Here is a 12,831-nt window from a genome sequence, read left to right on the forward strand (position 1 = left end):
ATATCTCAGAGGTAGTGTATATATCCTGTACAGAGAAGGCCTCAGGGTCTGATCCTGTCACCATCAGTTAAAGAAATCAAGACTGCCTAAGTAGGTAAAGGTAAAGGGACCCCTGACCATTAGGTCCAGTCGTGACTGACTCTGGGGTTGCGGCGCTCATCTCGCTTTATTGGCTGAGGGAGCCGGCGTACAGCTTCCGGGTCATGTGACCAGCATGACTAAGCCGCTTCTGGCGAACCAGAGCAGTGCACGGAAATGCCGTTTACCTTCCCGCCGGAGCAGTACCTATTTATCTACTTGCACTTTGACGTGCTTTCGAACTGCTAGGTTGGCAGGAGCAGGGACCGAGCAATAGAAGCTCACCCCGTCGCGGGGATTCGAACTGCCGACCTTCTGATCGGCAAGTCCTAGGCTCCGTGGTTTAACCCACAGCGCCACCTGCATCCCAGCCTGAGTAGTCAGAGCTGGGTTAAATGGGTATACCTGAATAGTCAGGGATGGGTTAGCTCTGGGAAAAGGCAGCTTCCTATGCTTCAAGTTGCTAGGAAGCACAGCATTTTGGAGAGCATCTGTACTGTACTGAATTTTAACTTCATGATAGATCTGGCCCAGACAGCATGGTGCAATCACAGTGTGTACCCAGAACTCCTAATGTCCTCCCCTGTTCTCTGAAACATTCTTTTGTGCAGTCTTAAAGCACAAAGAGCTTGAATGTTTTCTGTAAGCTGCTTTGGGCACAGATCATTGTGGGAAAGTGGCATATAAGTTAGCTCAAACAAACATGGCAGTGTGGAGGAAACTTTGACTCGTGTGAGTATGCATGGACATCAGAACACAAATATGAAATTTTAGACCAGGACTAAAACCTGCAGATGCCAGGCCTGAAGTGTTTCAGCTTTGAAGTAAGAGCCCTGGAATAACACTTGTAGGAAAACAGTCCCCCCCAAACCCCAATTTCTTGTTTCTGGTCCAGAGTTCATGAAATGTTTAAAACTTATTAAAGCCACTTCACTACTAACCTAAGTTTAAAAAGTCATTTATTGTTACCTTCTACAGGAGCAACAGGAAGATTTCAAAAAAGCAATTTTGGAAGGCATCGAGACAACAAAGCAACAGGTATAACTTTGCCATTTGTATTCCATCTCTTCATTGTTGCATCAAACAGCCAGTAACATTTGAATATTCCTTCAAAAAGCAAGTGCGTCACTTCTTAAGTACTGTATAGTAACTTTCAAGTGGTGACACAAATAAGATTATTTGAGTAGAGTTGTGAATTATAACATTGTTATTTGTTGAATACACAGGGTGGTAGTAATGCAGAAGGCAACCTGAGGCCTGTCAGTTCATGTGGTGGTTTTACCGACTACCATAGAAGCTCATTAGCAGCACTATCAGAACAAAGTAAGTAAACACATTAGTTTCTGATCTCTGAATTTTCTGAACTAATACTAGCATACAGCATTTTTCCTTTGTGCCATTACCTGTATTTTCAAAACTGCTTTATTTTACAAAACACAGCCATTGTGGCTAAAATTTGACTGAGGGAACTGGCATTGGAGAGAGAGGGGCTTCTTGGTTCTTTCTCATTTCTTTCCCTACTGAAAATTGTCCTCCTACTGACTTTATCCCTTCTGGCTAAAAGCTGCCGCTGCTCATGTCTTTTCCTGCGAGTGCAGCTTGGTGGGAGTGAGTTTTGGTGGGGAAAAGAACAGGGGCGTGAGTGGTTGAGGCCTTATTACCCAGCTGTCAGCGCCTACTTCAGATTGCAGCCTCAGTGATTGGATTCTGTAAACAAGCCATCCCTAAAAATGTGGAATTACATAAATGCATAGTTGCTCCATCATCAGTCAATTAAACTTTGATTGATTGGGGAGCAATGTGAACTGGCAATACTGAGAGGTGAGAGTGGCACCCATCTTTGCTATTTAAAAAACTTGTCTTCCTTCTAACAGTAGCTTTTGACTGATATCCAGACAGCTTCTTTGAGCATGTTAAAGGTTTTAATGTCCACGGCAGATTTTTTTTAAACACATAAACTTACGATTCTGTGCCCCAAACAAACCTTTGAAGGTCCTTTAACTCGCTCGGGTGGTGCTGTGGGTTAAACCACAGAGCCTAGGACTTGCCAATCAGAAGGTCGGCGGTTTGAATCCCCGCGATGGGGTGAGCTCCTGTTGCTCGGTCCCTGCTCCTGCCAACCTAGCCGTTCGAAAGCGCGTCAAAGTGCAAGTAGATAAATAGGTACCGCTCCGGTGGGAAGGTAAACGGTGTTTCCGTGCACTGCTCTGGTTTGCCAGAAGCAGCTTAGTCATGCTGGCCACATGACCCGGAAGCTGTACGCCGGCTCCCTCGGCCAATAAAGCAAGATGAGCACCACAACCCCAGAGTCGGTCACGACTGGACCTAATGGTCAGGGGTCCCTTTACCTTAGTTTCAAATGAGTTTTGCCGTGTGCCCAATATGTGCGTCTGAAGCATAGTCTTGTGATTCTCTGTATCCAAGCCCATGTATGTGTATGAAAGCAAGTGTATCTTGCTTTCCCTGCAGGATCTTGGACACATATGTTGAAGAATTGGTAGTATTTGTTGACATGTCAAAAGGTGGCCGTTCTAATTGCAAAATCATTTTCCAGTGCACAAGAGCAGAAGACCATCGGTTGAGGAGCCTCATCAGGCAGATTCCAAGGCGGCCTTACTCACAGTGAGTAAAACATAATAACAATGCATACAATGTTTCCCCTGGGTGTCTATGGAAAGAACCCAGGAAATACAAAAATTGAATCATAGTAGCAATTGATAGAAAGCAGTACAAGGCAACACAGTTCACTGTCCATCACAATTTAGTGTGACCTGCTATGGTAGTACAGGTAACTCACAACTTATGTGCATTTAACTTGTGCACATTCAGCTTTCTATACTTGGCAGCTAAAAAAAAAATAGAAACAAAAGGGGACAGGCATTCAGGAAAAGGAGTCTTTGGAAACCTCACCGGCCATTGAACCCAATGTGTGTTCACTATACACGATTTTGACTTTACACCCCATAATCTCCACGTAAGTTGAGAGTTGCCTGTAGCCTCCAAATTGGCAGTTTTTTCTTCTCTTGAAATGTGCTGGGCAAATTTGTCCTCTCTAGCTATCATGCTTAAGAGCAGGGGTTGGAGGTCGACAAGAACGAATTGTAATATGTCTTCAAGGAGAAAAGAATGGACTATGTCCATATGGCATTTGCTTGCACCTTCACACCACCTTTTTGAGTGCTGGCGGAATGTTCATGCCATTTCTGTCTGCACAGCTAATAGAGCCTGTTCAAGTAAGCAATTTACATCACCAAAATATCTCAAGGTCAGGCTCAACCTGTCAGGCTATGGCTGCATTTGCTACATAGTTGCAATCCTAGTCTCTTAATCCAGGCACTTCTGCTGAACAGATTGTACAATTTCTTTTGACCAGCAGGCTTAGCAATGCTTCAGAAGCATATTGAGGCTGAAAACATCTTCACAATTAATTTTTTTTGAGGGAGCCTTGTAGTGCTCTTACAAAAGTGTGATACATTGCTTCTAAAACCATCAGTTATGTACGAAATAGGTGCATCTCTCTCTTTTTTCTTGCAGGATTGGTTACAAGGTCGACCGTCGTATAGCAATCAAATGTAAGTAAAGTCAAAATGGCAATACTCAGAACTGTCCAGGTATCTCCAAACTCCCCAGGAGTTGGGGAGGCATTGAGTGAGCTGCAGTTTTCTCCCTGTGTGCCAGCACACTGCACATTCACTTTTAAGCCTGTCTGATTGTTGCTGGGCAGTTAGACCACGGGAGGAGTCATCTAATCTATCTGCCCACCCGTTCCTAAGCAACCCTGATGACCTGGGCATTTACCTTGTTGTGGTTGTTCTTGAAGGGGGATAATTGAACCTGATGTAGCCAGTTTGAAACACCTGGCTCGTAGCCTCATTAAAGAGCACCGCTGCAGCACCCATCGCCTTCACAGTAATTTTAAGTCTTCAGAGTTGTTTTCTCTCTGAAAGTGGTTAAGAGTGGTGGACTCATAATCTGGTGAACCCGGTTCGCATCCCCGCTCCTCCACATGCTGCTGCTGGGTGACCTTGGGTTAGTCACACTTCTCTGAAGTCTCTCATCCCCACTCACCTCACAGAGTGTTTGTTGTGGGGGAGGAAGGGAAAGGAGAATGTTAGCCGCTTTGAGACTCCTTAGGGTAGTGATAAAGCGGGATATCAAATCCAAACTCCTCCTCTTCTTCTTCCCCTGCTCTGTTTGCTGTTCATTTGTTTTGGAAGGCATAGAGGTTGCAGTATTTGGTCTGATGGGTGATTGGGCTTAGGGTATTACAAGCAGAGCAAAGTGACCAGAGCAATGAAGTTGAGTAGTAAAAAAACCCAAGAAGTACACACAGAATTTGGGTTGAGTGCAATTTCTGTCTCTTGCAGGTCTTCTGAGGAAGATGCACTGAATGGTAAGCTGCTGATAACTTTGGTGTTGCCATAAATTTAACATGTTGTGGGAAACTAATGTATGGTTGCCAAAGATGATGTTGATGGAGGTTTGTTATGCATTTTAGTGCCAACAGCCCTTATTTATGGTTGTAATCATTACATGACTCATTTAGGGAGAACCCCCTTGGTGCTTGTGCTCTTCTCCAGTCTTAGAGCATCTCATCATCATTTTCCTCATCTAAAATACCCCACGGTGGGAAGAATCACCATAAATGATCAAGGTCTTGCCTGTGAGCCTAGAGTGCTTTTTGTTCTTTGTCATTACCCTTTTTTAAAAAACCAGGATGCATTAAATCACTAGTTTTATGTAAAAATATAACACTCCCTTCCTTTTTTCCCAAAGGAATTGCCTCTCCTTTTAAACCCATCATGGATACCACCTACTACTATTCAGGTAAGTGTCCAAAACTAGGTCGCAAAATAATAAAAAGTAGAAGCATCATCATCTTCAATGAATTTCTCTGTCTTTACAGCTGTTGAAAGAAATAATTTGATGAGGTTATCGCAAAGCATACCGTTCACTCCTGTACCTCCAAGAGGTAGGAAAACTTATTGTAGTCTCTGGAATGATTTTCAGATTTTATTAATATTATTCCTTGATCGTCAAGCTTAATAGTGATAGATGTTTTTCACAGCACAGGAAAATAGGCAATAGTTCACCGTCAAAATTCTGGGAATAGATTGGGGAAATGTATATTGAAGCTGACTCTTAAAAAGCTAGAGTCCCAAGCCTTTGTTGCTAGTTTTTAGCAGTAGTAGTAAATGGAGAAAGGTCTCCAATCAACACAGAGGATTCTATTGTATCAAAAGCTTAATAATTGGTTAGATAATTGATTATGCAAAAGTCTGGCTATATCTTCTCTCCATCGTCCGAAAAAGGTGTTCACCAGTATAGTGTAATAGACATTAAGTCAATTTTACCCCAGGCTTAACTGCATTTCACTCCTTTGTGCTGTGACGTTGCAGGCGAACCAGTTACTGTGTATCGTCTTGAAGAAAGCTCTCCCAACATCTTGAACAACAGCATGTCTTCCTGGTCTCAGTTGGGTCTCTGTGCCAAAATAGAATTCCTAAGCAAGGAGGAGATGGGAGGAGGCTTGCGACGAGCCCTCAAGGTGGCCTGCACCTGGTCCGAGTATGATATTCTGAAATCAGGCCACCTTTATATCATCAAATCTTTTCTTCCGGAAGTTGTCAATACTTGGTCAAGCATTTACAAAGAAGACACAGTGTTACATCTCTGTTTAAGAGTAAGTTGTTGTTCTTGCTCATATAGTACATATCCACCAGAGGCTTAAACATGTTTAGCAGTTGGTTACTGTTTGGACAAACAAGATACATCCCTTCTCACCTGCACTGTCCTCCATTGAAAACACTGCCATCTGCCCTCCTGCCCAACTTTTGGTCATTGGCTTTCTTTTTTACTCCTTACTCCATCTCTCTTAATCTGCATATTCAGTTCATTGCCAGTTATGTTGCTTCTCCCTTTAAAAATTTAGAAAAATACATTGGTCACATCAGCAAAACTTCCGGTCATCTGTCACTTTGACTGCTACAACATTCTGCTCTCTAGTTTTCCATTCACACCTTCATCACCTCACTTCTTCCCAGCACTCTGCTGCCAAAACCACCCATCTTTTTATCACTCCTAACCATATGGCACCCTTCCATAAATCCTTACGCACATCCATAGCCTTGTCACCCCATCTCTTGCTTTTATATTCCAACGCATCCCTGCATACGGCCTTCACTGTCCAAAGGTTGCTGTCCAAAGATTTTCTGCTCACTCCAACAGCTTTGTCCTTTATCCCTTATACATGGGGCTGCATCCCAGAATGCTTCCATGATACTACCTCTCTTACTTCTTTCAAAACCCTCCTCCAAATTCACATTTTTCTGTTACGTCTTTGACACTGTCCCTAGTCTCTATATCCCAATGTCACTAAGCCTAACTATGAATAACTGCAAAAATTACATTTGCTTCACTGTTTTCCCTGCTTCCGTTTGCCTCCCTCTTTCTCCTTTGTGTTAATTTCTAAATTGTAAGGGACCTGTGCTCTCATTCTTTGAAAAGCACTGTGTACTTTCATCGTACTGTATAAAGCAATAATGGACCACAAAGGTAGGAATTTTCTGCCTATTGTCTTAACTACTTTGTATGAATATAACAACACAAAAATGTACCGTATTTTTCCGTGTATAAGACTAGGTTTTTCCCCTTAAAAATCATGTTGAAAAATTGAGGGGGTGGGTGTCTTATACATGGATAGTAAAATACACAATATTTTCTTAAATTGGAGTCCCTCAAAATAGACAGAAAAATACGGAAATTAGAAGAAAAAAATTGTAATACAGTTCCTTGTGTTTATTCTCCATGCTAGAGGTTTATCTTGAGTAAAGTCTTTGGTGTGTGTGTTTTTTAAATCCATAGGAAATTCAGCAACAGAGGGCTGCTCAGAAACTCACGTTCGCATTCAATCAGATGAAGCCAAAATCTATTCCCTATTCTCCAAGGTAGGCATTATTACATCTTCAAATGTAACGTGAAATAATGGAACAAAAAGGAATTTCCACACCAGAGTGCAAGGCTAATGGATCAGTTGTTCACACAGTGTTCTCGTTCCTATGTGTTTTCTTACAAGGTTCTTGGAAGCGTTCCTCTTGTATTGTCACTCAGCTGGCCAGTGGTTTGCAGTTGAGGAGTGCATGACAGGAGAATTCCGAAAGTACAACAACAACAATGGAGATGAAATAATTCCAACCAACATGCTAGAGGAGGTCATGTTAGCCTTCAGCCACTGGACATACGAATATACTCGAGGAGAGCTGTTGGTCCTTGACCTGCAAGGTAAATGGATGTGTATGTGGATGTGACACAGAGGTGTATGCTGTAGTAATTGCACCAGAAGCTTGTGACTTGCACAATATGGATCGTCATCAAATTTCATTGTTGCCACAAGAAAAGAGTCGTTTTTAAAAAATTAATTTTTATTATTAAAATAATTCAGCATTAATACATATTATGAATATACAAACATACATTTCATACAATCCTTAAAAATATTAATACATACCCACACTCAGTCCCACAGATACTTCCTTTTCCCATCACCATCCCTCACCCCTCACCCCACCCTTGTGTTAGACTTTCAATCTACTCAATTGCAATTTCTCTCCATCCATACTCATACTTGCATGTCTCTCTTCAATCTCCTGTAATCAACTCCACACCATTTTCTCTCCTGTATTTAGAATACCTCGTTCTTCTTTGGGGGGGGGGACATTCTGCAAATAGTATGATGATGATGATGATGATGATGATGATGATGTATTATTCATTTACTTACTCACTCACCTTTCACCCTAAGGCCCCAGGATAGGTTACAGCACTTTAAAATACATCATTAAAAGCAGATTAAAACAAATTATAATCACAGAAGTAGGGTGAGTACTAAAACTACACATCTCAGATGTAAAAGGCTGGGGTAAAGAGGTAGGTCTTCAGTATTCACCAAAAACTGTACAGTGAAGGTACAGACATAGCTCTGTAGGGAGGGACTTAGGGACTGCCACAGAGAATGCCATCTCCTGGATCACCCCCTCCCGAGATGGTCACCTGTGCTGTTCTTAAGATGCAAGAGGGTCTGTCGGGATGGATGCAGTCTTTCAGATACAGGCATCCCCCCACTTAACGCACAATCAATTTGCATGTGACTGTGTATACATGCAGCGTTTGGAAATAGATAGATAGATAGATAGATAGATAGATAGATAGATAGATTCAGACCAGGAAATGTTGGGAGAGAGGTGGCAAGTCCTTGTGGCTCGTGAGGAGACCCTTCACGGAGCCTGAGGAGGACTTCAGCGAGGGAGGAGAAAGCCCCAAAGAGACTAGAGGTTCAGTGATGCTTTGTTTAGGCTTCTCAGCCTCCCCACCTAACAGCTGATGCGTGCAGTCGCACAGCAGCAGCTGCGTTTCTGCACATCCTCCAGTTGTCCACAGAACTTCAACTCTAGTTGAAGAGAGTTGTCTGGAGAGAGAGCTGCACAACAGGAACAAATGGCTTTTTAGAGGGTGCTCCCCACTTACACAATTTTTACATATGCACGGGGCGCGGGGCGCAAAATGTAAGTAGGGGGCACCTGTATTTCAGCTGTTCAAATTGTTCATCTGCTATAATTTCTCTTTTTATGTTAAAATTACTCTTGTGCTACTTGGCTAACAGGATAATAACTTCCTTTGCTTCTTGTGAAGGTGTTGGAGAAAATTTGACAGATCCTTCTGTGATAAAAGCTGAAGAAAAAAGGTAAGCAGTGCAAAATTCCTTTTTCCTATGGCCACATGTGGCAAGCGTGGAGGGCTGCTCTTCTGCTTTAGGTGTACCAATTAACAGATACCAAGGACAGATTTATGGTGAAACTTTAAGTTAGCTTACTGCTGTGATTTTTAAGGACACCACCAGCAGCAAACTTTCTGCTGGGAATTGCCAGTGTGATACTATGGGAGAGCATTCCTATCTTACCTGCATAATTAGGATTGTATTCAGTGCTAGTCCTATTCAGAATAGAACCATTGAAATGAATGAACCTAAGGTTTTCCAATGTTCACCAATGTCAGTGGATATACTTGGAGTAGGACCAACAATGGATACAACCCAAAACCTCCCCCATATCTAGCCAGGGGGTGATGACCACACACACAAAAAAAATCATGTTTGGCTGTAGGTATTTTTTTAATGTGTGCTTTCTTTTAAAGGTCAAGCGATATGGTATTTGGTCCTGCAAATCTGGGAGAAGATGCCATCAAAAATTTCAGAGCTAAGCACCACTGCAACTCATGCTGCAGGAAACTTAAGCTTCCAGGTAAATAGCAGCCCCCGATTTATGAAAGATAACTTCTCTCTTGTAGCTTCTACCTATGATAAATTGAATTTTACATTGATATGGGGGTAAGGCATTCTCTCCACATAAAATGGATGAATTGCTGGAACCAAGCTGAGCTTCATTGATCACTTGGACCTCATTGGATTGCCCTTGAAACCTCACGAGGAAACACTTATTTTACTCTCCCAAAAGAAAATCTGCCCCGAAAACTAATTCTTTCACCTTTTCAGTGGGCCTGAACTCAATACCTATAACAAATGCCCTAAATATATTGTTGCAAGGAAGAGAAAAAATGGTTTTATTGACCCTTTTTTGGGGGGGGAACGCCTTCTGCCCTGTCAGCTAGAAGCCTTTGTATGCATCTCAGTGGCTTTTATTAATTCTGTGAACGATCAACTCCAAGAACCCAATTTCCTTTCCATGGACCTGACGAGCCCTAAAAAATTGTGGTAGGTAGTCAGGCACGAATTGTCCTGAAATTACCAATCTAGGCCTAAAGTCACTTGGTAGATTGATATCATATGCAAGTTGTGCCACACCCACAGGCCATAGTGCAGGCTGAACCAGAGCTGAGCAATTTATAATTCAAATATTTATTTTCTTGAAAAAGTTTTGGTACTTGGCAAAGTGACTAATACAGGTCTTTTGAAGGAAGAGAGGAATAAACCACACACCAGCGAGGGCTTCTTTTCTGCCACTACATTATTATACATATTTATTAAGAGGGATTGCCTTGGAAGTAAGCTTACAAAGGGACCGTTCTTCTCCCCTTTTCCTTTCAACAATGCTGAAGTCTATACACTCTGCTAGAGCAACATTTCCCCAACCTGGTGCCCTCCTGTTACATTTAGCTGCTGTTCTCATCAGTCCCAACCAGCATATCTGTGTTGGCCAGGACTGATGGGAACTGGAGTCTAAAACATTTGGAGTACACCAGATTGGGAAAGCTGCTGTAGACACTTGACCTTCTCTACAGCCTGGATAGCTCAGCTGGTCAGAGATGGTGTTGATAATGCCAAAGTTGCAGGTTTGATCCCTGTATGCGACAGCTGCAAATTCCTGCATTGTAGAGGGATGGACTAGATGATTAATATAGCACAAAAATGTCCCTTCCAACTTTACAGTTCTTTGATTCTGCCTGTTGGGAAATCTGACTGTGGCCCAGCCAGGCACAAGATGGCCAGCATCATAAGAGCAAGTCTGTCTGTGAGACAACCTGCCCGCACATCCTTTGATATCAGACACCTTGCCTCCCACCCAATAATGCCCACTGGACAACTGTGGGCCAGTCTTCAAAGCTCAGAGTTTTGCACTGGGAAGAACCTGAAGGCCTACCTTGCCTGCATAGTTCTGGCAAGACATAAATTCGCCTTCTCTCCTTCTTTTAGAGAAGAGCTCTAATTTGAATCAGAAGTAAGGCTGCTAATTTGTATATTCTCTCTCCCTCTCCATCTCCCTCTCCCCCTCTTCAACCCAACTGTATCTGTGGGATTTCGGGTGGTTGTTGTTTCCCCGTAGACTTGAAGAGAAACGACTACACACCCGATAAAATCCTACTGCCTCAAGATGATTCTCCAGAACTGACCATTCGGCCTGGGAGCTGCACCAAAGAATCGGACTCTGCCAGTTCCAGTCACCTCATGCTGTAAAGATACGCACAGCTCTCTGGCTCTAACCAAACCCTTGCAGAAGTCACGGGGTTCGTTTGCCCTTCATCAAAACAAAGGCCGCATGAAAAAGGACCAATCTGTTTTGATGGCGCTGGTACAGTTAACTGGCCACCGTTGAGTGGCCTAGCATAATGTGGGAATCACCTCTGAAGGAGTAGCTGGCAGCTGCTGTTTTTTTTTATAAAAAAAAGGTTGAATGAAATTAAGTATTTATGAAATAGCTTTTTAAAGAGGCGTTTTAGCAGAAGGATAACTTAACATTTTACCTTGGTCCATGAGAGGGGGCCTTTCCTCCCCTTCATCCTGTAGTGCAATATGCCCTTGACCAAATGATGTTTTTCTTTTTGTGCTGATGGTTTTTAAGGCAGATGGTTTGGGGGCTTCGTGGCAGCTGGTTTCTGTCATCTGGCTAGAGAAACGGGAGGGAGCACCCGCCCCCCCACCTTCCCACAGACACTGAAGGATTCCTTTGACACTTTTTCAGGGTGTCTCAGATAATTGCTCTCTCTGCTCAGTGCCATGTATGTTTTATGTGGCTCAATGGAACGAGGCTGCTCCTAAGGATCTGTCCATATTTAGTTAACGCCAGTAAGCTGAGCTGCAGGGAGCGAGAACGCCTGGTTCCAAACAAAAAGTGATGGCTTGTCTCCTGCATCAGGATTCATCCTCAAGTGTGGAGCCAGTTCTCTCGGGATGGATGGGATGGATTGCGCATAGTGAAATCCCTCCCCCTCCTGCGTCGCTGGTTTTTGTTTTTTTTTTAAACGATACATTTCAGTTTTATCTAATCACTGTCCAATAGTAGTAAAGTCGCAAGACAAGTCTGATCACATTTGTATAACAGAACAAAACAGCTGGTCTTGGGTAAGACGCTGCCTTGTAAAATGAGCCAGGTGCGTTAGGGAAGTTGCTATTACTTGTTACATATAATGGCCGCTTCAGAAGTGTTGCCTTCCAAAGATCTCCTAAAACCAGTAAAAGAAAGCTGAATGTATGCGTCAACCTTTGGGGGCCTCTTCTGATCTTATCACAGCAGTGTTGGAGCTGCTGCAGTCTGGTACCTTCTCACGCCATTTGGGTAACTTTGGAAGCCCTGGGCCATGGGGCAGGAGTCCTGGTTGGGGCTGCTCGTCGTGCCAGCGCTGCCGCGGGAGCAACACAGGCGTAGAAGTGAGCTGCAGAGTGGACTTGTCCCCTGGGACCAGTGCTTTCCAACCTCAGCTTTTGCGGTGCTGTAAGGACCAGGCCTGTTGTGGGCTCCACACCACCGCAGGGACGTAAGGAGCAGCCCCTTAGTTGTATTTAATATTGTGTGAAGACACCTTTTAATGTAATATTATATATGGTACTTATTTAAAAGAAAAGGAACTAGGATGAATTTACATTATGTAATGTGTGGGAGATTGCAATGCAAACTTTATGCCAATAAAATGTCATTTTCCTGTCCCAAATTTGTTGAATATTCAACAAGAAGAACCTGTTGTCCAACTGAATTTTCATGCTGCAACTTTTGTTTGTTTGTTACATAGGTACTAATTGTAAATTTTAATTGAACGGCATCATAACGCCCAGTAATTATTCTTTTTTAAAATTCTGTAGTGTATCTTATAGATACAGACATTAAGGCACGAACACAATAGCTGTTTAAATGGTGGTTTATGTTGCTGGGGGAGGAAAGGTATAGTGTATTAAAGATAAAAAACTGTATACATTTTGTATATCAATAAATCTTTAAACAATCCCAAATAAATTTATTCTTGTTTAGA

The 12,831-nt window shown here is 42.8% G+C and overlaps 1 protein-coding gene across 3 annotated transcripts in view; it reads left to right on the top strand.

The window, feature by feature from the left end:
- The window catches only part of TRPM7 (transient receptor potential cation channel subfamily M member 7), an 82,742-nt gene extending 69,911 nt beyond the window's left edge, over positions 1-12,831 (top strand). For all 3 annotated transcript variants that reach the window (XR_014541586.1, XM_083586100.1, XM_083586101.1), the window contains exons 28-40: positions 1,057-1,116; positions 1,305-1,401; positions 2,633-2,700; positions 3,613-3,650; positions 4,446-4,471; positions 4,855-4,905; positions 4,985-5,050; positions 5,478-5,761; positions 6,943-7,025; positions 7,154-7,359; positions 8,767-8,818; positions 9,268-9,374; positions 10,914-12,831. Coding sequence is in view for 2 of the 3 variants with exons in the window: in XM_083586100.1 (XP_083442226.1) it covers positions 1,057-1,116; positions 1,305-1,401; positions 2,633-2,700; positions 3,613-3,650; positions 4,446-4,471; positions 4,855-4,905; positions 4,985-5,050; positions 5,478-5,761; positions 6,943-7,025; positions 7,154-7,359; positions 8,767-8,818; positions 9,268-9,374; positions 10,914-11,044 (1,269 nt within the window). In the remaining variant the exon portion in view is untranslated. The remainder of the gene's footprint in view (positions 1-1,056; positions 1,117-1,304; positions 1,402-2,632; positions 2,701-3,612; positions 3,651-4,445; positions 4,472-4,854; positions 4,906-4,984; positions 5,051-5,477; positions 5,762-6,942; positions 7,026-7,153; positions 7,360-8,766; positions 8,819-9,267; positions 9,375-10,913) is intronic.

The sequence above is a fragment of the Podarcis filfolensis genome (assembly GCF_964270895.1).
Source record: "Podarcis filfolensis genome assembly, chromosome: 14".
Lineage (NCBI taxonomy): Eukaryota > Metazoa > Chordata > Lepidosauria > Squamata > Lacertidae > Podarcis > Podarcis filfolensis.